General features: G+C 49.6%; 15 protein-coding genes; 9 read left to right on the top strand and 6 right to left on the bottom strand.

Moving 5' to 3' along the window:
- Window positions 1–125: 125 nt before the first annotated feature.
- GSBLH_T00006503001 (uncharacterized protein) lies at window positions 126–1,803 on the top strand (the record flags this gene model as incomplete). The annotated part of the gene is made up of 3 exons (XM_013041335.1): window positions 126–640; window positions 673–1,596; window positions 1,629–1,803. The coding sequence occupies 3 exons, from the start codon at window positions 126–128 to the stop codon at window positions 1,801–1,803; spliced, it is 1,614 nt and encodes a 537-aa protein (XP_012896789.1).
- A 1,369-nt stretch (window positions 1,804–3,172) lies between these two features.
- GSBLH_T00006502001 (uncharacterized protein) lies at window positions 3,173–4,423 on the top strand (the record flags this gene model as incomplete). The annotated part of the gene is made up of 1 exon (XM_013041334.1): window positions 3,173–4,423. The coding sequence occupies one exon, from the start codon at window positions 3,173–3,175 to the stop codon at window positions 4,421–4,423; it is 1,251 nt and encodes a 416-aa protein (XP_012896788.1).
- A 120-nt stretch (window positions 4,424–4,543) lies between these two features.
- GSBLH_T00002818001 (uncharacterized protein) lies at window positions 4,544–6,739 on the bottom strand (the record flags this gene model as incomplete). XM_013041333.1 has 15 exons in its annotated part: window positions 6,614–6,739; window positions 6,496–6,576; window positions 6,236–6,463; window positions 6,059–6,207; window positions 5,970–6,015; window positions 5,798–5,938; window positions 5,659–5,766; window positions 5,541–5,630; window positions 5,408–5,509; window positions 5,276–5,374; window positions 5,125–5,247; window positions 5,020–5,094; window positions 4,917–4,989; window positions 4,708–4,886; window positions 4,544–4,675 (listed from the first exon to the last, which is right to left on the bottom strand). The coding sequence occupies exons 1-15, from the start codon at window positions 6,674–6,676 to the stop codon at window positions 4,544–4,546; spliced, it is 1,689 nt and encodes a 562-aa protein (XP_012896787.1). The 5' UTR covers window positions 6,677–6,739.
- A 115-nt stretch (window positions 6,740–6,854) lies between these two features.
- Window positions 6,855–7,218, bottom strand: GSBLH_T00007084001 (uncharacterized protein; the record flags this gene model as incomplete). Its single annotated transcript, XM_013041332.1, has 3 exons — window positions 6,855–6,863; window positions 6,917–7,036; window positions 7,081–7,218. The coding sequence occupies 3 exons, from the start codon at window positions 7,216–7,218 to the stop codon at window positions 6,855–6,857; spliced, it is 267 nt and encodes an 88-aa protein (XP_012896786.1).
- A 247-nt stretch (window positions 7,219–7,465) lies between these two features.
- Window positions 7,466–8,791, bottom strand: GSBLH_T00002817001 (uncharacterized protein; the record flags this gene model as incomplete). XM_013041331.1 has 4 exons in its annotated part: window positions 8,576–8,791; window positions 8,427–8,542; window positions 8,152–8,392; window positions 7,466–8,120 (listed from the first exon to the last, which is right to left on the bottom strand). Exons 1-4 carry the CDS (start codon window positions 8,629–8,631, stop codon window positions 7,466–7,468), a joined length of 1,068 nt encoding a protein of 355 aa, XP_012896785.1. The 5' UTR covers window positions 8,632–8,791.
- A 154-nt stretch (window positions 8,792–8,945) lies between these two features.
- Window positions 8,946–10,074, top strand: GSBLH_T00002816001 (uncharacterized protein; the record flags this gene model as incomplete). The annotated part of the gene is made up of 5 exons (XM_013041330.1): window positions 8,946–8,986; window positions 9,019–9,137; window positions 9,168–9,295; window positions 9,330–9,399; window positions 9,437–10,074. 5 exons carry the CDS (start codon window positions 8,946–8,948, stop codon window positions 10,072–10,074), a joined length of 996 nt encoding a protein of 331 aa, XP_012896784.1.
- A 681-nt stretch (window positions 10,075–10,755) lies between these two features.
- GSBLH_T00002815001 (subunit NDUFA2) lies at window positions 10,756–11,226 on the top strand. XM_013041329.1 has 4 exons: window positions 10,756–10,861; window positions 10,898–11,004; window positions 11,037–11,098; window positions 11,131–11,226. The coding sequence occupies exons 1-4, from the start codon at window positions 10,776–10,778 to the stop codon at window positions 11,206–11,208; spliced, it is 333 nt and encodes a 110-aa protein (XP_012896783.1). The 5' UTR covers window positions 10,756–10,775; the 3' UTR covers window positions 11,209–11,226.
- A 53-nt stretch (window positions 11,227–11,279) lies between these two features.
- Window positions 11,280–11,599, top strand: GSBLH_T00002814001 (uncharacterized protein). XM_013041328.1 has 2 exons: window positions 11,280–11,432; window positions 11,463–11,599. The coding sequence occupies exons 1-2, from the start codon at window positions 11,370–11,372 to the stop codon at window positions 11,559–11,561; spliced, it is 162 nt and encodes a 53-aa protein (XP_012896782.1). The 5' UTR covers window positions 11,280–11,369; the 3' UTR covers window positions 11,562–11,599.
- A 155-nt stretch (window positions 11,600–11,754) lies between these two features.
- GSBLH_T00006501001 (uncharacterized protein) lies at window positions 11,755–12,784 on the top strand (the record flags this gene model as incomplete). The annotated part of the gene is made up of 3 exons (XM_013041327.1): window positions 11,755–11,833; window positions 11,892–12,356; window positions 12,387–12,784. The coding sequence occupies 3 exons, from the start codon at window positions 11,755–11,757 to the stop codon at window positions 12,782–12,784; spliced, it is 942 nt and encodes a 313-aa protein (XP_012896781.1).
- Window positions 12,785–13,388: 604 nt separating this feature from the next.
- On the top strand, window positions 13,389–14,064 carry GSBLH_T00002813001 (uncharacterized protein; the record flags this gene model as incomplete). XM_013041326.1 has 3 exons in its annotated part: window positions 13,389–13,826; window positions 13,858–13,965; window positions 13,995–14,064. 3 exons carry the CDS (start codon window positions 13,389–13,391, stop codon window positions 14,016–14,018), a joined length of 570 nt encoding a protein of 189 aa, XP_012896780.1. The 3' UTR covers window positions 14,019–14,064.
- A 75-nt stretch (window positions 14,065–14,139) lies between these two features.
- Window positions 14,140–15,914, top strand: GSBLH_T00002812001 (uncharacterized protein). XM_013041325.1 has 2 exons: window positions 14,140–14,334; window positions 14,366–15,914. Exons 1-2 carry the CDS (start codon window positions 14,205–14,207, stop codon window positions 15,886–15,888), a joined length of 1,653 nt encoding a protein of 550 aa, XP_012896779.1. The 5' UTR covers window positions 14,140–14,204; the 3' UTR covers window positions 15,889–15,914.
- Window positions 15,915–20,059: 4,145 nt separating this feature from the next.
- GSBLH_T00002811001 (uncharacterized protein) lies at window positions 20,060–21,585 on the bottom strand (the record flags this gene model as incomplete). XM_013041324.1 has 7 exons in its annotated part: window positions 20,060–20,134; window positions 20,164–20,696; window positions 20,730–20,842; window positions 20,873–20,942; window positions 20,973–21,232; window positions 21,262–21,377; window positions 21,407–21,585. The coding sequence occupies 6 exons, from the start codon at window positions 21,583–21,585 to the stop codon at window positions 20,298–20,300; spliced, it is 1,137 nt and encodes a 378-aa protein (XP_012896778.1). The 3' UTR covers window positions 20,060–20,134; window positions 20,164–20,297.
- Window positions 21,586–21,589: 4 nt separating this feature from the next.
- On the bottom strand, window positions 21,590–24,235 carry GSBLH_T00002810001 (uncharacterized protein; the record flags this gene model as incomplete). The annotated part of the gene is given in 11 exon segments (XM_013041323.1): window positions 21,590–21,735; window positions 21,767–21,959; window positions 21,989–22,396; window positions 22,427–22,552; window positions 22,583–22,768; window positions 22,798–22,962; window positions 22,993–23,132; window positions 23,162–23,416; window positions 23,445–23,685; window positions 23,716–23,994; window positions 24,011–24,235. The coding sequence occupies 11 exon segments, from the start codon at window positions 24,233–24,235 to the stop codon at window positions 21,590–21,592; spliced, it is 2,364 nt and encodes a 787-aa protein (XP_012896777.1).
- A 1,189-nt stretch (window positions 24,236–25,424) lies between these two features.
- GSBLH_T00002809001 (uncharacterized protein) lies at window positions 25,425–25,878 on the bottom strand (the record flags this gene model as incomplete). XM_013041322.1 has 3 exons in its annotated part: window positions 25,785–25,878; window positions 25,706–25,755; window positions 25,425–25,676 (listed from the first exon to the last, which is right to left on the bottom strand). The coding sequence occupies exons 1-3, from the start codon at window positions 25,789–25,791 to the stop codon at window positions 25,425–25,427; spliced, it is 309 nt and encodes a 102-aa protein (XP_012896776.1). The 5' UTR covers window positions 25,792–25,878.
- Window positions 25,879–26,609: 731 nt separating this feature from the next.
- GSBLH_T00002808001 (uncharacterized protein) overlaps window positions 26,610–27,697 on the top strand; it is a gene marked incomplete at both ends in the record, with an annotated part of 1,443 nt that continues 355 nt past the window's right edge. The window contains 2 exons of the mRNA XM_013041321.1: window positions 26,610–26,753; window positions 26,784–27,697. The exon at window positions 26,784–27,697 is cut by the window's right edge and continues 355 nt beyond it. Coding sequence (XP_012896775.1) covers window positions 26,610–26,753; window positions 26,784–27,697 — 1,058 coding nt within the window. The remainder of the gene's footprint in view (window positions 26,754–26,783) is intronic.

Here is a 27,697-nt window from a genome sequence, read left to right as displayed (position 1 = left end):
AGACGTGCAACATCTGTGGCTACGGATACAGCGAGCCCGACGACCAGCTCGTGTTCTGCGACCACTGCAATCTCGCCGTGCATCAGAGCTGCTATGGCATCGCTACGCTCCCAGAAGGCGACTGGATGTGCAGCGTCTGTTCTCATGGAAGGGCTCCGAGCAGCACGTACTGTTATATCTGTAACAAGCCGGACGGTGCGATGCACTGCACGGAAGACGGGATCTTCGTCCACCTCATTTGCGTATTCTACACTCCCGAGTTGTCTTTGAATTTCACGGGTCCGGAAGTGCTGGTCGAGGGAATCAACCGGATTTCGCGCGAGCGCGCGCAGCTGGTGTGCTCGATTTGTGGAGTGAAGGGAGGCGGGTGTGTGCAGTGCAGCAGTCGGCATTGCTCGATCGCGTATCATCCGTACTGTGCGCAGCAGGCGGGGTATTTGCTGACATCGGACGAGAAAGGAGGACAGTTTATGTATCTGAGTTACTGCAAGTCGCACACGCAGAAGAAGAACGATCGGAAGCCGAAGATGAATGGAGGGAACACGACGACGTCGAAGAAGAAGCGAAGAGGTCCGAATCGAAAACGACGAGCGAAAGAGCAGGAGCCAACGGGATCGATTCCGAAGGAGATTTTGGATAAGTAGGTTTGGAAGAGAGAGTGATGAATGGTAGATTGAAGCCAGAAAAGGAATCGGTGATCTCATCCGATGTGTTCTGGTCGTTGATCCAGTTCTACTATGTCGTCAAGCCCAATCTGCAGAACTTCGAATCGTTCTTTAACTTCTTCTCTGCGGCCATTCCCTTCCTGCGCCCCACATCCACTCACTCTTCCTGGCTTTCCTCCCAGCTCATCGCCTACGCCCAGCAATTCCTAACCCCTTCATTCTCCCTTCCATCCGAAGTCAAACTCAACGCTCTGCGAGGCGACACCTCCTTCATCATTCCTTCTCTCGGCACGCAAAGCCACGCACCGCCCATCTTCGAAGAAGAAGAACAGTTCTTCCGCGTTTCCTCCAGCAGTCACCGCGCCACCAACAGTTCTCTCCAGAAAACAATGCAGTTCCAGGGATTCGACATCAACGACTTCGCCGATCTGCGCGAAGCGCACGATTGGTTTGTCGACGAGGAGTTCATCGCCTGGGCAGCGAAGAACGGCGTGTGCTCCAACACGATGTTTCGACGGGCGTATCGCCAGGATATTCCGTGGCTGCTCAAAGTGAACACGATCAACCCCACGTTCTCGAAAGAGCAGGACTATTCTGGAACGTTCTACGAGAAGAACGAGTTCGTGATTGTCGCGGAGCGGCGGAACGCGAAGGGGGAGCGAATCCCCGTGGGCATGGTGCACTACTATTTGATGTGGTACTACCCTTGTGTGGGGAAAGACCGAGACGCTGTGCGCGCTGTGTATGTCTGCACATTGCAGAAAGTCACACCGGAAACGCACGCGAAGTATATCGAGACGTACGGAGCGTCCGCTGAGCCGCTGACGGGATCGGTGCTGCTGTCGCTGGCGTTTCTGCATGGCCAGAAGTGTCAGATGACGATGGGATGCTGCGACTCGACGGACAATTCGGTGTCGTTCTACACGTCGCAGTACGGAATGAAGGCTCTGCCGAAGGGCGAAGGGAAGCATTACACGCCGATGCAGATCAGTCTGGTCGATTTCGATGCGAAGAACATTCTGTTGCAGCATATGAGTTCGTCCTATCGAGGCACTCTGCTTTGTACTTTAGCGTCCAACTCGGATTCACAGAGTTCGAATTCAAATCAGATGAAAGGAACGCTTCATTTGCAGATTAGTAAATCAGGGAAGATCGAAAAGAGCGAGATTGTGGATCATTATTCCTCACCTTCGCAGTCGGCCATTCAGCAAATCGATCCGCATTGGCTTCGATCTTCTTCTCAGTCCGCGATGACGGATATCGGTCGATCCATTACGACCACTCCAGATTCGATCTCGTTATATATTCATAACGAGGTTCCGCATTTCGTGGAGCCATCGACAGTCGCAGAGACCTCTTCGTCCTCTCCATTATCGATCCGCCACGCCATGTTCGTGAAATCGGAAGGGGAGAACGTTGTGATTTCCGACGGAAACGAATTGGAGCGCGAGCTCGAGCATTGCCAAGAAGAACTGTTTCATGTGATGAAAGAAAACGAGGCTTTGTTGGGAAAACTGACCCTGTCGCTGGCGCAAAGCGAGCAGTCGAGCGAGGAATCGCTAACTCTGAAGGAGCGCTGCGAGAAGCTCCACGACGAAGTGATGAAATACACGCGCGAGAAGCATCCCGATCTCGTAAAGACGGAGGAAGAAGACGACGATGCGATCTGCGAAGTGTGTGGCGATGGCGATTCGGATTATGGGAATATGATTCTATTCTGCGATGGATGCAACGCGACTGTGCATCAGTGCTGCTACGATCTCACGCGGCTTCCGCAGGGCGATTGGTTCTGCAATGTGTGTGAGGACATCTTGGTGAAGCAGATGGGCGTAAGGGACGTTCTGCACGTGACTCCAAAGAACACGGAGGCGAGCGAGGCGGTGGAGGAGGACTCGTCGATGTACACGGTGTTGGATAGACTGCACGAGTTGCGAGCGAAGGTGCATTGCTGCATTTGTGGATTCAGCAAGGGAGCGATGATGCCGACGCTGAACGAAGGGGAGTACGCGCATGTGGCGTGTGCGTTGTGGCATCCCTATTGCAGCGTAACCAACACGCATCCGAAGTGTGCGTGTATTGGAATGGAAGCAGAAGTGGAAATGGGAACGGAATTCAATCCTGCGAGTAGTGCAGCACCGACCGCAAATGAAGCAAAACCCATCGAGCAGCCATCCAATGAACAATCCAATGAACAATCTAGTGAGCAGAAATCGATTGATCCGTCATCTCAGCTCCAATCCACTGAACCGCAGCCCACTGAACCGCAGCCTACTCCGCAGCCTCCCCCGATCCCATCTTCTTCCCCTTCCGTCTACATCAGTCCCTACACTTCGCTCCGTTCCGATCCAGATCGCCGTCGCTATCTCATCGACACTTCGCGCCTCGGCTCACAACGCCGCGCCCTCGCCTGCCAGCTCTGCCGCCACCGCGGCGGCGTGATTCCCTGCTGCTGCGCCGGCTGCACGCGCGGCGTCCACGCGATGTGCGCCATCGAATACCAGCTCGAAATGTTCTGGAACAACAAAATCGGACGCAACGCGGTGCCCGTCGAGGACGTTCTCGTCGACAAAGACTTCTTTATGCACTGCTGGCAGCACTCCGGAGGCTTCCAAGGCCGCAGTCTGCCTCGAAAGCACTGCGAGGATTGGGTCTCGCCCATCGGCGGCGACGAGCTGCCCCGAAAGAAAGTGAACGACGACTACGAAGACCCGCCGCAGCCCGTTCGAAAGCGCGGGCGACCGCGTCGCACGGCGGAATCCAACGAGGACGCGAAGAACCAGGGGCTGGAGCGGATGCGGAAGCGTCGAGAGCGGAGAAAGCAGCGCGCGAAGCAGAAGCTGAGCAGCCTGCGGCGCAAGCCGAACAGCACGACGGAGTTCACCATCACGCGGAAGCCGCGATCGCAGTCCGACCGGTTCCAGCAAGCGATTCTGCTGTGGCTGAAGGACAGCCACTGCGGGCGACTGCTGCTGGAGAACGACGAGAACGTGCTGCTGAAGATCCAGGCGCTGATCGACGAGAAGAAGCTGCCGATCTACGGGAACTGGAAGGGCTACTCGGTGGCGAACGGGACGATCCAGGCGTTCTTCCGACACTACCGTCGCCGGAGCTACTACCAGCCGCAGCAGCTGCTCTTCAACATCCGAGAGATCTATTTGTCGCTGCTGAGCTACTGCTATCCGAGCGTGGACGCGGAGAAGCAGGCCATCGCGAAGCTGGTGATGAAGGACGCGCTGGAACTGACCGATCTGACGAGCCAACTGCTGGACCCGGATCGGTTCCGAATCACGAAGGAAAGTCCGGAGAAGGTGTACTGCGTGTGTCGCACGTTGGAGTGGGAGAACACGGAGTTTCTCGTGCAGTGCGATGGGTGCGGGATGTGGTTCCACTCGGACTGTTTGGGGTACGCGGAGTGCAAGTATCTCGGGTTTTTAACGATGTATGGGGGCCGGTTTGTGGATGTGAACGACGAGGCCGCGCAGTTCTACTGTCCGAATTGCTGCGTGGGCGACACGATGAATAAAATGACGATTCTGACGGAGGAGGAAGTGATCGCGCGAGGCGGACAATTGAATCCGGGGTATGTGGATCCGGATGCGGTTCCGGCCAATCAGGACGAGGCGCAGAGCGTGCAGAGCAGCGTGCAGACCAATCTGGAGAGCAGTCTACAGCCGAGTGGGGAGGAGAAGGGAGGAGCGATGCAGGAAGGCGCGAACGACACAGATCCGTTTGTGGAAAAACGAATCAAAATAGAATAGTTTTAGTGTACATGCTTACTTGTTTGTGTGTTTGTTTCATTCATTCATTCATTCATTCATCACTATCTATCTATCTTTCTTTCACAACAAACAAAACACCAAACGTTTCTCTTCTCATTCTCATTCATACTGCGCACTGTACTGCATGGCCTCGTTCACCACATGCTTCACCGGCACCAGCTCCTTCACGAAGGACGTTCCTCCGAGAATCTGAATGTACTTCGTGTGATAATCGCTGACCTGCTTCACAAACTACCCATCAATCCTCTTTCCTCCCATCGCACCGCTTTGTAGACCTCCAACGCGTAATTCTCCACCTTCGCGTGGATCGCATCGTTCATTTCCTTGATGTCGTCCTTGAATCCTTCCTTATATCGCTTCAATCCCTTCATTTCATTGCTCGACAGCTTCAAATGCGATCCCTTTTTATTCTCGTTCTTCTTCACGAACTCATACAAGAAGCCTTTCCCTCATTTCCCCTTTTCGACCCTACTCATGTGCTCCGCCATCACCGAATCCAAGAATTCCACCACGTATTTCTCGAACAACTCGTACACTTCCCCTTTCTACACGTTACCACGTTTCTACGTTTCTACCGTCACCGTAACGCCCAAATCCTTCCACTGTTGCAGAATGTAACACAGCGTGTTGAAACAGTATTCCATCTGCCTCTATCCCTCACTCCGTTTCCACGTTTCCACGTCTTCCACCACGCACTCGCTCATCTTCTGCATCAGCGTCATCACTTCCGCGGTTAATCCATCGAGCGGCTGCTCCCACTTGCTCCGATCTGGCAAAAATTCGGGGTATTTTTCGCCCAGCGCCTACTTCAAACACTCCAAAAATCCCCACTAAAATCGCTCCCGCCATGCAGGCGTAGCGCTTCATCGCGTAGTGCAGCTGCTCGGTGATGTTCATCGACTTCACCTGCGTCTGCGCGGTTTTTGCCGCCTAATTCAATCAGCCAATCAGATGGGGAGTTACGCCCGCGTGCTTCTCCAGAATCGCGGCAAATCGCGCCAGGACCTTGTCGCGGAGCGGCAGCCAGAAGTCGATGAGAACGGGGAATTCCCGCGATTGGAGGCGCTGCACTTCATCGAATTCGATCGAACGAAACCGTCACAATTGATTGGATGAGCATCGCCACCAGCAAAACGCCCACGAAGTCCACCGAATTCGCGCACCACTCCAGCGTCTGCGTTTGCAGCTACGTGGAAACGTGGAAACGGAGATACGTATTTGCAGACATCCCGGAAAATCTCGTTGAAAACCGCGGAATCCTCGGCGTGGAAGAAGGCCTTCACGAACGAAAACTCCGCCAACGCCGAGTCCGTCATCACCTTCTGCGACTCAGCCGTCTTCCCCGCGGGATACGATCAAACTGCGGTAGCAAACGGGGAAATCGAGGTCCGGATCGTCGCCTTCCTGCAGCGGTTCCACCAAAATCGGAGGGTCTTCCAGGTGATTGAGGACGTCCCCGCGGTTCTCGAGGCCGAATCCCTCCACACCGTATTCCTTGAGGGTCTTCTGCGCCTATCGTGGAAACGTGGAACCCCAAAAAAACCTTCTTTTTGAGGAACGAGCGAACGACGCTCTGCGTGTGCTACGACTCACAAAAAGGGGAAAAGGGGAAACCACGAGCGGATCTTCGGGGTTCCCGACGGTGGTTTCGTGCGGCTGCAGGCTATAGGTGAGGAATTCCCGCGGTTCTGGTACAGTTCGCGGTAGGATTTGACGCGGTTCATCATGATTTCCTTGACCAATCCGACGTACTGCCGCTTGATCTACGTCCCAGTTTCCCCGTTTCCCCACTTCCTCGAAGGTCTTGGGGATGTGCTTCTTCAGGAAGAGCATGATTTCCGCGGTTCCGAGGAGTTCGGAGTTCTGGAGCTCCTCCAGGTTGGATTCTGCCGTGATTTTGTGGACGATTCCGAGCAGATAATCGCGGACACGCGCGCCGCATTGCGATTTCAGGATGTTCAGGTCGCTCCGCACCTCTTTGACCGCCTTGACTTCGGAGGTGGTTACGTGGAGTTCCTCCTGGAATTCGATCGAATGGCAAAAATACCCACGTTTTCAACGTCTTGGGACACGAAGTCCAGCTGGGCGTCGAATTTGTGAAGCGTCGCTATGTATTCATCGTTTATTTCGCCCTGGTAAGGTTAAAAAGAGAAAAAACAATGGGTGTACTTCGACGAGCACTTTCACCATGTTCGGATTGATGGCCACCTGGTTGATGAAGCCGCGTATCATGCTATCCATTGTTCGGCGATTTTCGAGCTTTTGCGAAATGGCTACGCTGTCGTTCTAGCGATGAATCCAATTCTTGGAGAGCACTTGTAGATTTCGGATTTCGTTTGCGACTCCTGTGAGACTACTCTGATAAGTGTGCAAAAGTGACTGAATTTGTTCGAGAAGCGCGTCACAATCGTTAATCTCTCTACCCCTCAGAATCCATAGCAAAATCCACTTATGAAGCTTTGCAAAGTGCACACTCTCAGCAATATAATCCGCAACCGACGCCTGAGAAGCAGCAGTGAGGTCGCTCACGATTTTCTGCTCGTACTCGACTAGATCCACTCCGTTTTCCAGTGCTTCCTTCGCGATATCGGACTACACACAAATGAGCCACAGCCACTCCCAAATCCACTACAAACCTGTTGAAACAGCTCCAGCGCATTTTTCATTCCCTCATAATCGACAATTTCCTCGGTCGATTCATCACTACTCTCCCCAAATCCATAATCCTCTTCCTCCTCCAGATTGGACTCAAATTGATACTCTTCGTCCTCCATACTGCACGCAATCCTCCCAACCAAAACAAATCTGCGCTTCCGCGGTTATTCAACAAACACCACCACCCCAAAAAAGCCTCATTCCGCACTTCCAGGCCCGCACTCTCCTTCCTCCTTCCCCTCTCAAACCTTCCGATCCACAATAACCGCGGTGTGATCGCCTCCGCAGACCACCTGCATCACCTTGACTCCCTGCAGATACTCGACGAGCGTAGGCACCACGCGATACGCCGCGATGCTCTCCACTTTATCGCCTCTCCCCAGCTGTCCGTTCCGTCCGCACCCGAACTACCTCCCAGTCCTCCTCCTCTCCTACCGTGAACAGCCGTCCTTTATCGTCCACCACCGCGCTATGCGACCCTCCCGCCGCGATCATCTTCACACGGCTCTCCTTCAGCGCGTCGATCACGTGCGGGATGTTCGTGTCCACCTTCTTCTCGTTCGCCGTCTGGCCCTGCAGGCCCTGGCCCCACGCGTACACCTCTCCGGCCGCCGACAGCGCCAGCATGTGGTACTGCCCGCACGCGATCTGCACGATCGGCACATTGCGCAGAGTCCGGATGCGCGTCGGTTGGCTGATGTACCGCGCTCCCTGGCCCAGACCCAGCTGCCCGTAGTTGTCCGCGCCCCACGTGTACACCTCGTGCTCCGCCGACAGCGCCGCAGACGACTCCATTCCCGCGGAAATGTCGATGATCTTCTTTCCGCGCAGAGACTCGATTTCCTGCGGGGCGCACGTGCCGCGGTCCGAAACGCCCACGCAGCCGGTTTTGTTGTTGCCCCACGCGAAGACGCGGCCATCATCGGTCAGGGCGAGGGTGTGCACGTGGCCGCAGGCGACCTTCACGAAGCGCATGCCGTCCAATCCGGGGACTTTTTCGGGAATTCCGGTCTCGTGGACTCTACGAGCTGAGGCATCATGCGATGGGGAACTCATGACCCAGACGGCCGAAGGTGCCGCGACCCCAGGTCCAGACGGAGCCGTCCTCGGTAACGGCGGCCATGTGGCCGTCGCAGATGGAGCAGTTCACGACGGAGAGGCCATCGAAGGCATCTTCCACTTCGCGCGGAAGGACCTGGTTGGAGCAATCGCCCGTGTCGCCGTGGCCGAGCTGGTTGCTGTCGCCCTGACCGAAGGTCCACAACACGCCTCCCTGCGTAATGGCAGCGGTAGCTAGAGTTGGAGGGAGTGAGGGAAACACGCCTACTGTTCGCTCCGGCAGCAGTGAAAGTGCAGATTTCGTTGTCGATTTCCTTGGCAATCTGAGGAAGCGACTCATCGTTCTGCGTACCAATTCCGAGTTGTCCAAATTGCCCACTTCCCCTAGCCCATCACCAAACTGCACGAAACGTATACCAAGTGTACAAATAACCACCTTCTTTTTCCTGCGCATTCAAATGCTTTCTAATCATGAAGATTGAGGCTGCTCCGAAGGCTCCAAGAGCAAGCGCATACCCGACATTGGAGCGGGAAGGAGAAGCAAGAGTTAGAGTAGAACTCATTCTTTTGGAGGACTGAGCTCCGAGACGAATTACTTTACCGACTGCTGATCGGAACATTAGTAGGGGAACAGGTAAACGAATGGAATACTGACATGCTTATTCGACAATTCCCCTAATTTTGGAATTCCACTTTTGAGAATCAACCAAGGAAAAGCACGCTTTAAAAGGGAGGGAATATGGATGAAAGGACACACAATCGACGATGAGTTTATAGTTTTTTCAACATGGGGTGGAGATCAACCGTTCGGAAACTTGATATGTTTAGGTAGTTGCTCGAGCCTCCTTCAATCGATCTAGAAAGGTGCCAGTCGACCTTACTGAAGGTTCCATCTGTGGTACAATTCTCACAATTGTTTGCTACATCTTGGTGGCTGCTCTGGTAGCCCTTGAATTTAATAACTATTTTACAATTGATAGTGAGGATTTTTTGTTTCACTGACTGTTAGCTCGAACTGATTATATCATTGAACAGCACGACGATGAGTATATCCAAATCAATTTTGATATTACGATGAAAAGCTTGTCGTGTGATCTTGCTTCTCTGGACATTGTAAATCAGATGGGTACGCACCGTGTACTTTCCTCTTATCGTTTGATCCAATCTGTAGATCAATGTCACTCAAAACATTCGGCGCTGGCAAGTTTTTGAAAACGGTGTTTCTCGCGAGGTATCTCCCAGTACTCCTCTATCTTCTCACTCCCTTCTCACTCCTAGTGGAGCTGAATCTCGACCTCAGCGATCAAGATGTCATGAAGACCGAAACGGTCAGCACGTTGATCAAAGGCACCCAGGCTTTCCAGCGCATCACCTCCTCCAAGCCGGTGGTCCTCGTGAACTTCTTCGCTCCATGGTGTCATTGGTGCCAAGCGCTCGCTCCCATCTACGAAGGCGTCGCGCAGCGCGTAGTCCAAGGCTCGCTCTCCGCCAACGTCATCGTCGCCAAGGTCGACTGCACCGACCGTGGCAATCGCGATGTCTGCCACATGAACCGAATCCAGGCGCTGCCGACTCTGATCGCGTTCACTCCCACCAGCCCCTACAAATACACGCACTACCACGGCCAGCGCAGCGTGGACAGCATCCTCGCCTTCTTGGAGGGATTGCTGAAGCAGGCGGGCGACGTCGTGACCGCCAACCTCCCGCTTTTGAACCTCACCGCGGGGCAGGAGGGCTGTCGGCTGCAGGGCTCGCTGACGGTCCCGCGGATGTCCGGGAATTTCCACATTTCGTGCCACGGGTCGCAGCGGTCGGTTCTGCCCGCGGAGATCGACGTTTCGCACATCGTAGAGGGAGCGGGGGCGTGGGAAGTAGGTGAACTCGCTGACGTTCGGCGACGAGCTGCGGCCGTATGAGTTGGAGGCGGTGTCTGGGCAGATTCGGAAGGGAATGAACGTTTTGAAGGGGAAGTCATTCCCAGTGTACACCACGAACACCTCCTATGAGCATATTCTGAAGGTGTTCCCCACGCAGATTAATCACAAGGAGCAGACGGTCGATCTGTATCAATATACGAGTGATAGCGGGATGGGAATCAGCGATGAGGATTTCCCGGAGGCCACGTTTAGCTTTGAGTTCAATCCGTTGACGATTGTGATTTCGGATGTGGAGAAGCCGTTCTATCACTTCATCACGTCCCTCTTTGCCATTATTGCGGGAGTGGTGACAGTCATTTCTCTTATCGATCGCATCTTTAATAATGGTTTGATTGGAACGGATTGGTGTGACGTGTAGCGGAAATAATCTACCACGAGAAGGAGATTCTTGGGAAAGCGGAGTAAATGGGGCCGAATTGCATGTTGTTTCCTTGTTTGTTCTAAGCGCAAGTCGTTCCTGGTTGTACTCCGTTTTCCATGGGTTGTGTTCTTATGTTTGGAACCTGTTTAACATTGAAAATTCTATCAGTCTGCTCTAGATTGAAATTTTAATTCGATCCCAAAGCGAAAATCCAAGATTGTATGTCGCTTGTTTTTTTATCCGATTGGCGTGGGACGACATGCTATTTTCTGAACAGCTAAATCGTCTTCTCTAAGGATCGTATATAGAGTGTATTACAATGGCGTGGCGTTATAAGCTTGGAAAGTGTCTTCAGGAGGTCCGTTTCCTTTATTGCGAGAGCTCGGCAGGCAGCAAGGGTGTCCGGTATCTATCTCTCTCCGATTGTGTAATTTGTTATAGTGATTTTATTGAGAAACAATACTACAGCTTGAAGGCCATGAACCCAATTCTCCCCATCATCGTGCGAGAATGCGACGGAACTCGGGCAAAGGTGCTTGCTAGATACGGTAGTGGTCAAAACAGATTCAGTGATCCCTAGACTACAACAATATGCGCGAGCTTGATCTGGAAGATATGACCGATAAGGAAGTGGAGAACTGCGTATGCTGTTAATTTTCCTGGATTATGGATAGATGAAACGTTTGGTGGAAATAGGAGAAGTGATGCCAAAGTGCCCCACAGCTATCCCGAGACCCGAGTCTGTTGTTTAAAGTAAAGCTATATAAATTGTACTGTTTGTTTTCCACACTGGGTCGATTTTGCATTTATAAATTCTTTTCCACTCGTCTGTAGTTACATGTCCTTTATTGGAAGAGCTTTCTCTCAGTTCCTCAATACTTTTGTTACTCAGAAAATGGCTCAATCGCAGACAATGCGCCAAGCTGCTGGAGCCGCCGTTAAGGGCGTGAAATCGATAAAGCAGGGCGCGAAGGCTGTAGGCAAGAGATCATTTGGTCATTTGTAGGCAGGAAACATGGCAGGTAAAATGGCGCAGGATGCAAAAGGATTTTCTAACGAGTTTGTGAACGAACTATTAAAGCAAGCTGGTTCCAAGCCAAAGTAATGGCTACGAATGGTGCTTTCGTTTTCTAGTTTGGTTTATTTTGTTTGTTGGAATCCGGTGATAGAGTCAGAGTGCATCAAATAGTAACGAGAATGTCTCTATTTTACGGCAAAGGGGCAAGAAAGCGGGTAAGCAAAAGTTGATAACAAATGAAAACGTTTCGATTTTAGGCATCTATGCGTGCAGTGGTTTCATGATAATCAAGGAGGAGGGAACAATCTGGTTTCAGATCATTCCTGCCAAAATAATCGAGAATGCCTGCTTGGGTGAACGTATTACTGTTGGGAGTGTAGACTGATGACTAGTCTTCAGTTCAGCAGAAAATTGTAGAGAGCATGATTGAGTCGCAAGGAGACGCAAAGAAATTGGAAGAAGCGCTCCGTTCGACTAAGTGTAATCTTAATGCATTTGACACGCGGGGCTTCGCGTTTATTCACTGGGCAGCGTGTTACGGTTTTACCGAGTGTATCGAGGTCCTCGTTCGTTGTGGAGCTGATATCACTCTTCAAACACTTGTATCCCTCGCAAATCGATTTCACCTGAAGGATGAGAGAAGTGCTTATGATGTGGCGGTTGACTATGAGAAGAAGGGTACTGCAGAGTGGATTCAGTTTACTGCGAGTGAGGTGATTGTGTGTTTTCTTGTCAACTATGACCCGAAGGATTTTTTTAACGCCATTTCGAATGGCGACAAGAATAAATTGAAGAATTGCCTCATGGACCCCCATGCGAAGTACTTTCGTAATTTGCATGGGATGACGGGTCTTCACATCGCGTGTCAGTGCAATGCAACTGGTAGCAATGCAATCTGCGCGTAATCTGCAGATATCATCGAGCGATTGGTGGAGGCTGGTTTTGATGTGAACGACCAGGATTTCTTTGGTCGCACGCCGCTTCACTGGGCCTGCCTAAGCGAGAACAGCCGAACGGTGGAGTATCTGGTCGATCACGGCGCGAGCCTGAGCATTCGCACGCTGACGCAGAAAACGCCCGTGCACTTGTGCTTTCCGCTGATGATGTACATCAACAACCCCGAGATCGTGAATCGCTACCCTGAGGCCTTTTTCGACGCCGTTCAGCGGTACGACCGCGAGAGTTTGCGAGCCTTTTTCAAATACGTTTCGAACAAAGAAGCGACGCTTCTGCGAAACGACCAGGGCTGTTCGGCTCTCCACATCGCGGTGAAGGCAGGGCGAAGCGGTACGCGTCCTTCGAGCGACTGACTGACCGCTAGATCTCGTGAAGGAGCTGCTGGACCGCGGGTTCGACCCGGACATTCCCGACAACAACGGCGTGACGCCTCGCAGTCTGGGCGCGTCGGCGAACGACCGCATCAAGGAGCATTTGGGTCTCCTTCCCGAGATGACCGAGTCGGAAATCTCGATGATCCCCAACGCGTCGTCCAGCCATTTGGACCTCTCCGCCCCCTCCGACGATCTCTATTCCCCGCTCTCCCGCACCTCCATCCTCTCCTCCCCCAAGGAGTACGTTCTCTCCCCCATCCCCGTCCTCCCCGCCGACATTTCTCCCGCCACGCCCTCCAGCAGCAGCGCGCAGACCTCTCCGCGCCCCGGCAAGCCCGCGCGGCCCTCCTCTCCGCTCCCTCTCGCCTTCCAGCCCTCGCCGTTGCAGCCTTTGTCCTCCTCTTCTTCGTCCTACTCGCGGCCCGTCGTTTCTCAGCCCGCAGACGACGCAAAAAGCCCGCTAGGCGACGGCAAACCGGAGCCGGGAGAGGCCGGAGCGCGCGCGGAGGCGGCGGAGCGCGCGGGACATCCGGTGTCGTTGCGAAGCTATCAGAGCGTGAGCGAATTCCTCAGCGCGCTGGGAATGGCCGAGTACCTGGATGTGCTGACCAGCCACGGCGTGGAGACCGTGGCAGACATGTTCCAGCTGTCCGAGGAGGACTTGAAGACGCTCGGACTGAAGTTCGGACATCGGAAGAAGCTCATCGAGATCATGATCAACACGGACGAGCTGTACAAGTTCCTGAGCGGCGTGCAGTTGCTGGGGCATTACAAGGAGCTCGCAGAGCTGGGATTCGACAGCATGTGGAGCCTGATGGGCATCTCGGAGGACTATCGCGAGAAAATGGGTCTGAGCGAGGAGGAGATGCAGCGCGTGATTCAGGCGCGCGACGCTTTGATCGAAGAGAAGAAAAGCGAGATCGACGCGCTGCCCGAGTTTAAGGACTTGAAGGGAAGTAGCAGCAGCAAGCCGGTGCTGTCTCTGATGTTCTCGGACGCACGAGCAGACATGCTGATAGATGTAGGGCTGCTGGGAGGCGCTCATTGTGTAGGATGGGGCATTGAGCAACATCAGCTATCTGAAACTGTTCGATATGTCTGGAATCGATGAGTGCAAGTTAAAGCTGGGCGAGGCGATGGGGTTGTGCTACCTGGTTTCAGTAGGGTTTGATGATCGTGTCAAAGGTAGTGGGTAAAAGCCAAAATGGTATAGTTTATTCTTCATTTGCTTTTTTGTGTATTTGCTTTTTTGTATCATCCACTTGTTTGTTTTCAGTTGCAAGGGAGTTTCATAGGGGCGGTTTCATCCACCATTCATACCATATTTTTACACAAGGAAAGATGCTTTCTGCTCGTTTTGTAAAATCCGTTGTCCCTGTGTTGAAGTAACTTGCTGACAATGTATCTGAGGAATAGGAGCCAGGCTTTGATGGGTTGTGTAGCTCGCCATATTGAGACCACTGGAGCTGCCCTGGGTCTCGATAAGCTGGGCATTAACGTCGGCAAGGTTCACCGTAACTTGACTTATGGTGCGTGATGTGTGCGGTGTTTGATAGGTAGATGAGATTGCTGAGCACGAGAAGAAGAACAACGAAGGAGTGTTCACGAACACCGGAGCTTTCGAAGTAGACACTGGAATCTACACCGGAAGATCTCCTCAGGATAAATACTTTGTGGAGAGAGAGCCCAGCAAGAGCAACATCTGGTGGAGCCCGATCCCCCCCAACAAGCCTGTGTCTGAGAAGGTGTTCAACGAGGTGTACGACGATGTGAAGCAGTACATGAACGGCAAGGAGGTGTACGTGTTCGATGGCTACTGCGGAGCGAACCCGAAGTCGCGCAAGTGCGTGCGTTTTGTGACGGAGTACGCTTGGCAGCACCACTTCGTGACGAACATGTTCGTTCGCCCCAAGTCTGTGGAGGAGCTGAAGAACTTCAAGCCGGAGTTCACTGTGATCAACACGTGCAAGGGTCTGGTGAACAAGAACTGGAAGCGCCAGGGCCTGAACTCGGAGGCGTTCGTGGGCTTCGATATGGAGAACAACCTTGCGATCGTGGTGGGCGCGAAGTACGGAGGCGAGATGAAGAAGGGTATCTTCGGCGTGATGAACTACTGCCTGCCTCTGCAGGGCATTCTGCCGATGCACTGCTCGGCGAACGTGGGCAAGGACGGCGACTCGGCGCTGTTCTTCGGTCTGTCGGGCACGGGCAAGACGACGCTGTCGGCGGACCCGAAGCGATTCCTGATCGGAGACGATGAGCACGGCTGGGACGACGACGGTATCTTCAACTTCGAGGGCGGCTGCTACGCGAAGACGATCAATCTGTCGAAGGAGAAGGAGCCGGATATTTGGAACGCGATCAAGCGCGACGCTCTGCTGGAGAACGTGATGGTGCGTCCCGACGGCTCGCTGGACTACAACGATGTGAGCAAGACGCAGAACGGCCGCGTGGCGTACCCGATCTACCACATCAAGAACTACAAGCCGGACAGCATGGCGGGCCATCCCAAGGCGATCATCTTCCTGACCTGCGATGCCTACGGCGTGCTGCCTCCGATCAGCAAGCTGACCACGGAGCAGGCCATGTACCACTTCCTGTGCGGCTACACCGCGAAGGTGGCCGGAACGGAGCGCGGCATCAAGGAGCCCGTGCCCAACTTCTCGCCCTGCTTCGGCGGAGCGTTCATGCCGATGAACCCCATCGTGTACGCGAAGCTGCTCGGTGAGAAGCTGAACCGCCATGGCACCAAGGTCTATCTGCTCAACACCGGATGGACTGGAGGCGGCTACGGAGTGGGCAAGCGCATGGACATCCCCGTCACCCGCGCCTGCATCGACGGAATCCTCAGCGGATCCATCGAGAAGGCCGAGCTCCGCCACAACGACCGCTTCAATCTGGAGGTGCCCACCCATGTCGAGGGAGTCGACGATCATCTGCTCTGGCCTCGCAACACCTGGGCTGACAAGGAGGAGTACGACCGTGTCGCCAAGAAGCTCGCTGGAAAGTTCGTCGAGCACTTCAAGCAGTTCCAGGTGCCCGGACTGCCCGACTATTCGCCTTATGGACCTCGCACCGATTAAGTGTAGCTTTTTAGAGTATCAGTTCAGCCTTGTTTGTTGTGAATCATAATCATAGTAATAGTGATTATTATTATTATTATTATTGTTATCATGGAGGAAGGAAAGAGAGGTTGGGTAAAGGAATATGTTTATTTCTAACTAACACATTTAAAACAATCGATCAATCGTACACTTTATCTTCTATTGAATAGTACAGCCCTTACATAATCTCATTCTTTCGTTTTCATATAACTTATCTAATGGATTTTGAATATTAAAACTGGAAACACTGATCTATTCACTTCAAATCATATCTATTAATGAGTTCCATTGTTTGCAATACAAATACCATTCATATTTGTATTCTTTCATTCAATACACACAAGTCGTATCAAAACAACACGCTCTATTGACGTAATAATCATTTATTATCTTCTTTTCAACATAATGATATATAAAACAACTTAGAGCATAATTGTTTAGACACTTGATGGATCAATTTAGGTGTTTGAGATTTAGTAATGTGTTTGGTATTTAACAATTTTGTGTTGACACAAGAATGAGCATGATTGTTTCAGTTTAGTACTTTGAAATCTTAGTACCTGCTATTTTTTTGTTTACATCGATTACACGAAGGATTGGAATATGCTAGTCAAAACACTCTGGGTTGTGATGATGGAAAAGAGTCAATCGATGACTGTATTCTAAATCAATGACCAAAGAATGATGGAAATGTTTGTGACAAACAAAGTATGCATTGAAGATTCAATTATCATGAAATGGAAAGAGGTGAGGTGTGTAGATCCAATACTGGAAATACTGATTGATTTAGTCGACAAGATTAGCGAGACTGGTAGAAACATCTATGAATCAAATCAAATCAATCAAACTATACTCGAAATTGATTTCGATTGAACACACCTGAATGAATAAGGTAGCTTGACATTTCGAAGATTTGGAATATCTAAATACTATCAATATTCAATATTCAGAAATACTTTCCAATGTCACTACACGAAGATTATAGAAACTATATCCTACAGAAGTTATTGATGTTAGATTTGGAAGATCTACAAAGCATATCATAACCAATCAATTCATTATTACTTCGAAGTGTCAATGAACTTGAATCATCCCATCTTCCTTCAAGTGCTTCATAACCGAGTTGAATGGATTGTAATGATGGAAGATCTACATCAATCATTTCATTCGAATTTATTCTATACTTTCAATTATTGTTGATAAGGAATAAGCGAATGCAAAATCACCTAATGTAATGGTATGAAGATTTGGAAGATCTAGGCATTCAAACAATTGATATCAGTTCAATACCTCGAATCACAAATGAACTACGATGGAACGATTCATTACCAATGTGAATACACTGCAATTGCGGTAGATTCTTTAATTCAAAGTCTTCAGAATAATCCGCAAAACAATGACTGCCAATTTCGATCAATTCCAATGATTCGCAATTCGTTATTTGCAAATCATTATCCTTTACTTGACTGTCATTTATAGAATAATGAGCTCCAACTCTGTTAAATGAAGAGTTGCCGATCTTCAAAGTTTTCAATCGCTTTAATCTATTAATTTGGAGTTTTTGGACTAAATTAAAACAATCATTTCCGATTTCGATTGATTCCAGTGAGTCACAGTTTACTATTTGAAATACACGAGGCACATCATTTCTGTAATTATAATTACGTTCATAATTATGATCTATTTCTGCACTGAATGATCCACGTCCGATTTTCACACTTTTCAAACTACTTAATCCATCAATTTGCAGTGATATGGCATATCCAAAGCATCGATTACCAACTGTAATTGATTCAAGTGAATCGCAATTATAAATTTCGAATTCACCCCATTCATGATAATAATATTCATCATAAAAGTATATGTCAGCTGGAGAGAAAGAGCCATTTCCAATATTCAGACTATTCAATCGACTCAGTCCATAAATTATTAATGATTTATAAATACCAAAACAGCGATTACCTATATTAATAGTCTCAAGATGGTCGCAATTTGATATTGACATATCATTTCTTTCATAGTAATCATAATCATCATCATCATTTATCGCTGGAGTGAAGGAATAGTTCCCTATATTTAGTCTTTTCAGTCGACTCAATCCATCCGCTTGGAATATCTGCACTGATCTAAAACATTTATTACCAATTTCGATTGATTGAATCCACTTGTATTTGCTCAAATTCAATTGATATACATCGTTACAACTATTATCTGAAATCACTAAATCTGTCTTCATTAGTCCCAACCAATCCAGTTCTTCCTCTTTGTTGATAGTTTCTTTATCTTTAAATATAGTATACCATCCATCATTCAGATCCACTCCACTCACTTCCTTTCCATCTTTCCATTCACATTCTCGAGTTGCGATTCCAGTCTTTCCATCAATCAGACATCCTTTCCCTTCACGAACAAACGTTTCATTGTCTTCATCATAGCGAAATCCACCCACATAGATCGGAATTCGTTTCGTTGGATCCAAACTATCTGCTCCGTTTCGCTTCAATTCGGTCATCGTATCTCCATTGAAACATCGAATCACTTCTGTCAATACTCCTTTGCTCCACATCCCTTCCACAGCCACATTTCCGCTTTCTTCATCGTATTCGATGCCCCAGCCTTCTTTCATTCGTCTTTCGTTGTACCCTCCGTGATACAGCAAATGGCCTGTTTGTGCAGACCAGATTTCCATTCGAACTCCTTTCTTGTGGTTTACAAATTGCTTTCTATTCGTTTGCTGCAAAATATACTCGAATCGCTGAATAAAATCGGCTCGACCATTCTTGTATCGAATAAACTCCTCCGATTTCTTCCCCTTCTCATTTTCTAGCCAAAACTGTTTCAGAACATTACTTTCATACAAAAATACCTCACCAAATTCTGATTGCAATACAAATTCGTTCTTGTGCGTGCCCTGGAATTTCTGCAAAGTGTATTTGATTCCATCCTTCATTATGGTTTCAGGCTGACCGAGCGTTGCATATCCACCAAGCAGATACTCCTCTCCTTGAATCTCAGACAGAGTAGCTAACAATAAGTATAGTATAAAGACAATACGTTCTCCACTCATATTAAAAAATACAAACAGAAAACTATTTATAATATCCACGATGAAATCCGTTTCATATTGTGTTATTTTTAAACAGAGATTTGTTTTTTTCTATGTAACGCGAAATAAGATACAAACAAAAATGTTGTGAGCTATGGCTGAAATTGTTGAAAATCTATTTAAAAATCCGTGTCTCAAGCTCATTTTATGAGTAATGTGGTTTTTGAAAAAATACATAAATAACCTGCCTCCGTGATATTAGAATAAACAATTATTATACCGTAGTATCGCTCCTCGATATCATGAAGCTGATGGTCAGCCTTTACTCAAACAAACAAATTCTAATATCCTCGAGATTATATACGTTCACAAGAAATGTATCTATTCTTTCCTTAATGATTACCATGTTGAGAATAACTGTACCAATTTCTCTTTGTCTGCTTATCAATAAACTTAACATAAGAGTTTTCCAATAACAATAATATGGATGGCTGCCAAATTAAATCCTCCTGATATTACGTGAATGGCTACATCTATAATCTAGTACATTCTCTTATGGCAAGGATTCATACAGCCTCAATAATACTAAGAAATAGACAAATTATCTACAAAACCATCATAACAGCAAATAACATATAGACTCCAATCCTGGGTATCTCAAATAACAGGAATTATTGTTCAAAATATCAACCTCTCTTGCGCCATGTGTAAAAAATAGTAATTAGAATTATTTCTCATTTTCAAAACAATACACATTTACCTCTTCTAACAACACCAAGAATCCACTATGTGCTTCATTCCTTTCCTTCACACCACATGTTTCAACATTATTATTATTATTACTATTATTCTACACCTATATTTCCACACATGCGCCCTCCATTCCCCATTTGCTTATTTTTAAAAAGTAAAAATGCTAGAGGTGGGGTTCGAACCCACGAGTGACTGAACACAGAGGATCTTAAGTCCACCCCCTTGGACCAACTCGGGCACTCTAGCTACTTTCGTTTTCCTTCTTTTCCTATATAAAACGACCATCCAGCCATACTTTTTTTGTTCCACCATCACTACCAAACCCCGAATAATTATCCCAACAAACAATCCATTTCTCTGCACTAACTAAAACATCTTGGGCGCAAAGTACATCGAGGGAGGACCCGGGTGGGGAACAGCTTCAAACTACATAACACATATTCTGCAAGCCAAACCGTTTCGAAGTGTGGCTTCAACTCGTGGTCGAACTTGATGATGGCTCCCAAGTTCTGGGTCGTATCGCAGTAATTCGCCGCAGAGAACACGGTGATGCACTTTCCGTACTGTTAAGTCCCACTCAGCTTTCAATTCAGGATATGTCATGCTGGACCTCATATCCGTCCATCTTCACCTCGTGCGATCTCACCAGCAGCTCCAGATGATTTTTCTCCAAAAACGCCTTCGTAATATCCGGCCCGAACATCGTTCCGGCCTCTCTTCGAGATGGCATCCGACCCATACTATCCATTGGGTCAGACCACAATATGTCCTCTAATAGACCCGACATACTGTCCGTAAATCGGTCAATTCTTTGCAAATCCTGGATCGTCACACCGTCCTGTCGGAACAGGCCTCCGTGCAGAATAATGACCTTCTTCTCGAGAATCGCAGCCAATGGGAGCGCACGGAAGCACTCCGAGAACAACTGCATGATCTCCCCGCTGTACTTGTGTCGGACTTCTCCATCGAATCCGAACATCCGGTTAATCTACGATTCAGCAACCCATATTCTCGTTCTTACAGGGGATTCATGATTTCCTCGCAGAACGAAAAACGTGTCGGGTCGCACCAGTTTGTAGCAGAAAATGGTCAGAGCGACCTCGACGGAGAAATTTCCGCGATCTGTAAAGTCACCTTCAAATTAGTCCCGATTTCTGGAATTACCGTTAAAGAGATAGGGAGCGGAATCGGAGGGATATCCGAATTTGTTGAAGATGTTGATAAAGTCGTAATACTAAAAATGAAAACAGCGAAGCAAACTCACCTGCCCATGGACATCTCCGCACACACGGAATGTCTCGTCTTTGCCTTTCGGCATTTTGACCTCGATGACATTCGGAAGCGTTTTGAGGTATTGGATGGTTTTCATTAAGATCACGTACACGAACTTGATGTGCAGATTCTTTCCTTCCTTGTGCCACTGCAGCATATCCAGTATGAAACGATCCGTTATCGTGTAATCGTCAATACTGCTACCATCGTTCTTGTAGTCAATCGTCGGTCCTTCGATCGGTGTGGAAAAACCTTCGGTTCAATGCACGTAAAATCGCTACGCAGATCCTTGAAGTCCACCTGCTCGGCGTAGGATCTCACTTCGACATGAATAGCCGCATCAAATCGCTGCTTCTTTACCAGCTTCGTAACCTCTTCCACTTTTCTGCGAATTCCCCTAGAATGAAGACGCTACGCCAAATCAACTTGCTAGAGGGGTTCAGTTGTAAGCATTTCTTGAAGTCTTTAAGAGCGGCTTCAAAATCGCCCGTGTAGTAGTGAGCGCTCGCAAGGCGGTAGTATCTATCCACTAAGAAAGAGAACAATGTCACTTGCCCCTTCGAATAAGTCGGGTCTAACTCAATCGCCGTGGATGCATCACGCATGGCCTCACCCGCATACTCCATTTTCAGGTAGCAAAAGGAGCGGTTTGCTAGGGATCAGAAACTTCACAAGGACGGAACCATAGAGAATCGCGGTAGGGCAGATATTGATTGCCTCGGTGTACTTCTCACAAGCTTCGCTAAATCGATTCTCTAAACAACATGGAGCCTCATCTGTTCAAACCGGCAAATAACTTGTTTCCCTCCAGCTTCAACTCGTCCGAGAGCGCTTCAACGTTGATATCCACTGACATCTTCGCACTACTGCCCACAATTACAAAAAACTGATTCCAACAAACATTCCAAACAAACGCCAGTCTCGAATTATCATCCGTGAGCATCCACACATTAATATCCGAGTAATGCTGAATACACTCCTACAATGCATCTCCCCCCCTTCTCTCACCTCCAGCTGGATCTGTGAGAATCCCTTCCGCATCACAAACCTCTCCACCTCCCCCACGTCCATCACGTCCACTCCCTTCCCCACGAACAGCTCCCTCACCACCGCATACACCACCGACAGCACATCCTCCCTCCGGTTCGACGGTTCTTCCGACTCCAGCACCGACGCCTTGCTCATATACACCAGCCGCAGCGCCTCGTCCACGTCCCCCGCCGTCACCTCGTCGCGCCAGTGCACCTTCGCGTGCGCCTGCGCCAGCCGCAGCGTCGCCAGCAGCTGCCGCGCCGTCATCGACGTGAGCTCGCCGTTCTTCTCCGCGGTCCGCGCGTCGATCTGCCGGTTGTTCACGTACGTATCCGCGATATACGGGATCAGTTCCGCGGGAACGAACGGCTCGTGCCGCTTCGCCTGCTCCTCACAGCGCGCTCTCACGCCTACCTCGGCGATGTACGCGCGGAGAATCTCCAGCGGCACGGCGGCCGCCTGCTCCTCGCTCTCGCCGTTCTTGTGCACGTACGCGATGTGCTCGGCCAGCTCGCGGTCCAGCTCGCGGTTCGGCTTGTCCTACGCGTCAGCCCGCCAGCGCAGAGCGACCAGGATGAGGAAGAGCAGGTCGAAGCGCGAGAACAGCGCGGTGGGGAGGTTGATGTTCTCCCCGGGCGTCTTCTTGGGGTTGTACCGGCCGAACAGCGGATTGGCCGCGCACAGCAGCGACACGCGCGCGTTCAGCGTGGTCTGGATGCCGGCCTTGCTCAGCGAGACCGTCTGCTGCTCCATCACCTACGCTGGAGGGATCCCACAAACTCGACCTCGTGGATGGACGTGCGATCGCCCTCGCTCATCTTGTCGAACTCATCGATGCAGCAGATCCCTGTGTCCGCCAGAATCAGCGCGCCGCCCTCCACTTTCAGCTCGTCCGTGTCGGGATCCCGCATCACTCCCGCGGTTAATCCCACACTGGAGGACCCCTTGCCCTACAACTCGCTCTCCCCCGCGATTCTAACCGTCGTGTACACGCCGCGCGGCGCCGCCGTCGCGATGTACTTCAAAAGCTGCGACTTGGCCACGCCGGGATCGCCCATCAGCAGCACATTGATATCCCCGCGGATCTTCATCCCATCGTCGGTCACGCGCGTGACTCCGCCTTGAATGAGCCTCTCCCGCGGTTCGTACCGACCATCTGCAGCAGCAGCGCCTTCTTCACGTCGAGATGACCGAAGATCTCGGGCGCGAGGGACTGCGCGAGGTGCTCGTACACGTCGTCGCGCCGCGCGAGCTTCTTCAGCTCCCGCGCGACGCGCTGGGGCGGCAGCGCGGTGTCCTCGGCGGAGTTGTGGTGGTGCACGTGGTGCACGAAGAAGTAGGTGTCCGTGATGAGCCCCGCGCGCAGCGCCTTCAGCCCGGTGTACGGCGTGGGGAGGAAGCAACCTGCGTGATATGACAGAAGGAGAGGTACCGCTCAGACTGACGATGTCTCCAGGGACGCAGGACTGGGTCACGGAGTCGCGCAGCTGCACGGTCAACACGCGAGGGATGTGTCCCGCGGGGATCTGGTCGCTGCACTCCTGGAGAATGACCTCCTGGTAGCGAGCCCATTTGAAGTTGGAGAGCTTCATGACCAGGTCGCCGTTGGAGTGGTTCCGCTTGCACACCTCGCTGGGACACACTTTGAGCGGGGTGAAGGAGCGGCGGACGATCTAGGGGTCAGGAGGAAACCGCGGGGAGACGCGTTGGAAGCATTCTTGGTGGCATTGGCGGCATTCGTAGGCGGCAATGCGGACCATGGGGAGCATTTCGCCGACACGGGTGATGATTCCGCGGATTGTGACGTAGTGGCCGATTTTTTGGGAGTCCACATCGCGAATCGCGTATACTGCGTTTTTACTTTCTGTATCGGGAGTGAAGAGCACGTCATAGCGACGAGCCATGTGCCGCTTCAAGTAGTACGACTCGTACGTATCAGAGACTTCTCCTTCCTGCGCTTGGGCGCGCTCTTCTCGATGTCTCTACCCATCAGCACACGCGGGCAAATCCAACGTTTAAAATATCTGTCGGAGTTGTGGGCTCTTCTGTGTATGGAATTGTAAGGAGCAAGTCATCTACCACGTCTTCAAACAGCTCGACATAGCGAACAGTATTATTCCGGACATTTTGTGCCAAGATTCCCTGCTGAGAGTTTTCCAAATCCTCAAGAGACACCGGTATGACTTTTCGCTTCAACTGACGGACTTCTTTGATCATATTCATATATTTCCGCTCTGCACTCCTCTTTGACTTTTCTTTCGCTTCGAACGTCTCAAGAAACGTCTTTATCAGCGCTATTGCTCAATACAATGATATTTCACAAACCGCGATCGGAATCGTATTTTGGTAATTGATTATAAATCTCAGCCGGTAATGCTGTTGCCATGGATTCTTTTTCGTGTCAATTTGAATTCCCCTGGCAAACCCCTCCAGTTTCCCGAATAACCGCGATTCTCGTCTCCCCTTTCGAGTCATTTTTCGCATTGAATATCGAATAAACAGGAAAAGAATTGTAAAAAAAACTATTCACTCCACTTCAGCGCCCAATTCTCAAGAACCGTAGGACATGCCAGCTTTTCTTCCCTGATAATCCTGTCAATCTCCTCTGGCTACGAATCAATCGTGATCCACACACTTTGGAATACCTGAACCAGGAGGATAATCGGAGCGTTCTTCTCATTTCCGCTACGCATCACCGTATTTGCTGATTGTCTCTTTGCATTCTCATTTCTCGTTCCGGCAGCCACCAAAGCTGTGCTGGCCGATACGTACTTAATCAACCCGTATTGTACAAGTAGCTGGAAGCTCTACGATCTACACGATGCATCGCTTCTACCTGCCACGCTCGCGATTCTGTCATTTTTGAGAGCTGGAAGTTATTCGACGAAACAACCCATCTGATGCTTATATTGACTCCCATCCTCCTACTTGTTATAGGCGTCAAGCAAATCTAGAAAGCAGTAATTAGCCATTTTTCGCTGGACAAAATGCTTCGCAGCGATCAGAAGTGCGAGATCGCTTACCCCCAAATCTATCCATCTATTCCCCTCCTCTACGCTACAATGCAGACAGCAGTTCTTCGCGATGGTATTCTGTTGTGTGATGAATGTGAAGCTTTTCTTCCAAAACTCGATGGTGAAATCTTGGAGATTGTCGGGAAGGTTTGCGATAACAAACAACAACACACGTTTGATGTCCCTTGCGCGTCAAGAATCGCCAAGCGGACAACCACAAAGGATATGGAAAGAGAGCGGGAAGATCGCGGACTGCTCTTCGACCAGCTCATAAAACGCCTTGTTCAGCACGATTTTCTTCACGGCGGAATTCCACTGAAGCGTTTCGCGCTGCCGACCAGGGAGGAAGAGCGTGGAGGCAGCGAATTGCGCCACATCGGAAGGAGCTGGATAGTTCACTACGATCTCCCGCTGCGAGAATCTGAAGTGAATTCGGAAGCATAGAAAGACCTGCTTTGGATTCGCTTTTCGAGCCGTTCGGTGATGGTGCAATCGCAGTCAATTCCGATGATGCACAGCTGAACGTTTTTGCTTCCACACAAATCGAGCAAGGTGTAGAGGAGGGTTTGCTTGGTTTGGTGGCAGAATGAGGAGAAATGGTCCAGAACAATGAGCAAAGGCACGTTGCAAATCTGCGTCTCCTGAAGAACCTACAGGAAATGAGGACTTCAGCTCATACAATCTCTAGAAACTCCATGTTTTTGAATTGTGCATTTTTGAAACGTTTGTCTAGATTCACAGAAAACAGAAAAGACTACGACGCATCAAAGGAGACGTAAGATGCTTTGCTATGATGCGGAATGCGTCGTCATCATTGTCTATATAGTCTCCATCAATATTGATTCGAATATATTCTCCTTGGGCAAACACATCTTCATAGAATTGTATGATAAAGCAGTACTTGGATTGGATTGTTGGTTTTCCATACAAAGGGAGTGCATGCAAAAGTCGATAAGCAAGTGCTTACAACATCCGCCAGGACCCAATAAAAGTACACTACAATAATATAATTCTCTTCAGCGAATACGCCTCGTTCCGTTTCCGAAGGAAGGCATCCGACAGTATACTCTTCAAGGCGATCTCTTGATTCGAGAGACCGGGGAGAGTTTTCCAGTTTGGAACGGTAGTCGCTTTTAACCGCTTGCGCAATTCTGCATTTTGTTCTTCTGACACAATCATTCCAAAGGAAAACTGAAAATGGGAGTGTGTAGCACATGGATCCAGAATATTGTATTTTGTGATTTTAAGAGTGTATCGAGCAATTTGACTTGTGGAGATAATCTATTGGATTTATTGCTATTGAAGTATGTTCACAAATACCAAATAATGCATGTTTTGCTTCATTTTGACAAGTACATTATCCATTATCAACCCATTTCTGCCTTCTATAATCAGCTTAACATGACAGAGTGAATGGCTTTCCAATATCTACGATTCTTGTTTTGTTTCGCATTTGAAAACGTTATGGAATGACCCCTTGATTATCAAGCCCGAATGACAACTATTCATTTGTATTCACTTATTCATCAAGTGTAGTATTCTTTTGACAAGATCTATTCTTTCTTTTGTTTAAGAATACCTAGATGAAGTTATTGACTGTTGTTTTATTATTTGTGGTTGCTCTTTCCAGTGTACAGAGCCAGGACGGTGTTCTGATCTTGAACGACAAGAACTTCGATCAAGTACTTACTGAGCATAAAATGGTGCTTGTAATGTTTTACGCTCCTGTAATACTCGAGCAACTGTGTAATGCGTAGTGGTGTGGGTATTGTAAAAAGCTCGATGCCGAGCTCCCTGGTATTGCAAAGCAAATGATGTCTCATAATCCTCCTATCTACATTGCGAAGCTCGACGCTACGGCCAACAGGGAATCGACTCTAAAGTATCATATTCGCGGCTTCCCAACTCTTCTGTTTTTCAGGGAAGGTCAGGAAACCGAATATGAAGGTGGTCGTACGAAGGAAGACATTGTCTCGTTTTTACAAAAGAAATCAGGTCCTATTTGTGTCACTTACAATACTGTGGGTGATCTCAAGACAGCGATCGATAATTCTGACGTGGCGATTGTAGGCTACTTCGAGGACACACAGTCGAGCGAGTTTAGTAATTTCTACAAGCTCATGGCTACTCTTGACAATATCTCTGCGATTTACATCACAAACAGTGAGATAAGCGACAGCATGCAAGTTTCCGTTCCCTCCATCGTGCTGTACAAATCGCTCCACGACACTGTCACATTCACCGGCGAAGCCAAAGATCTCAAGAAATGGATTTTGCTCAACCAGCTTCCTCCGGTGATTCCCTTTTCTCAGCCCTACATGCGACTCCTTTTCTCAGCCGACCATGGCGTTCAGCACCAATTCATCATTTTCGCTTCCCAAGAGCAGCTTCAAAGCATGCAACCGATGCTCGAAAAGGTCGCAAAGTCCTTCGCCGGCCGCGCCTTTGTCGTCTACGCGTCTTCTTCCGACATCCAACTTCTCAGCTACTTCGGCATCAGATCGGAGCACCTCCCCGCCGCTCTCTTCGCCGATTTCACGCAGGAAGCCACCAAGAAATACAAGCTCGAAGGAGAAATCACCGAGGCAAGCCTCACCGCCCTCGCGAACGACGCGCTCGCAGGCCGTCTGCCGGAATTCCTCAAGTCGGAGGAAGAGCCGAAGCAGGAAAG

The sequence above is a fragment of the Blastocystis hominis genome (assembly GCF_000151665.1).
Source record: "Blastocystis hominis, Singapore isolate B (sub-type 7) whole genome shotgun sequence assembly, scaffold_2".
NCBI classification, from domain to species: Eukaryota; class Bigyra; order Opalinata; family Blastocystidae; genus Blastocystis; species Blastocystis hominis.
Note: the sequence above shows the minus strand (reverse complement) of the source record. Positions and strands in the feature narration are given on the sequence as shown.

Excerpts from the sequence above, each read along its gene's own strand:
- GSBLH_T00002815001 (XM_013041329.1), top strand. The coding sequence starts at position 10,776 with ATGGCGTGGCGTTATAAGCTTGGAAAGTGTCTTCAGGAGGTCCGTTTC. Across the intron at positions 10,862-10,897 it reads GCAGGCAGCAAGGGTGTCCG|TGATTTTATTGAGAAACAAT; the intron begins GTATCTATCTCT and ends AATTTGTTATAG. Across the intron at positions 11,099-11,130 it reads ATAAGGAAGTGGAGAACTGC|ATGAAACGTTTGGTGGAAAT; the intron begins GTATGCTGTTAA and ends GATTATGGATAG.
- GSBLH_T00002814001 (XM_013041328.1), top strand. The coding sequence starts at position 11,370 with ATGCGCCAAGCTGCTGGAGCCGCCGTTAAGGGCGTGAAATCGATAAAG. Across the intron at positions 11,433-11,462 it reads TAAAGCAGGGCGCGAAGGCT|GCAGGAAACATGGCAGGTAA; the intron begins GTAGGCAAGAGA and ends GGTCATTTGTAG.
- GSBLH_T00002812001 (XM_013041325.1), top strand. The coding sequence starts at position 14,205 with ATGTATCTGAGGAATAGGAGCCAGGCTTTGATGGGTTGTGTAGCTCGC. Across the intron at positions 14,335-14,365 it reads TCACCGTAACTTGACTTATG|ATGAGATTGCTGAGCACGAG; the intron begins GTGCGTGATGTG and ends TTTGATAGGTAG.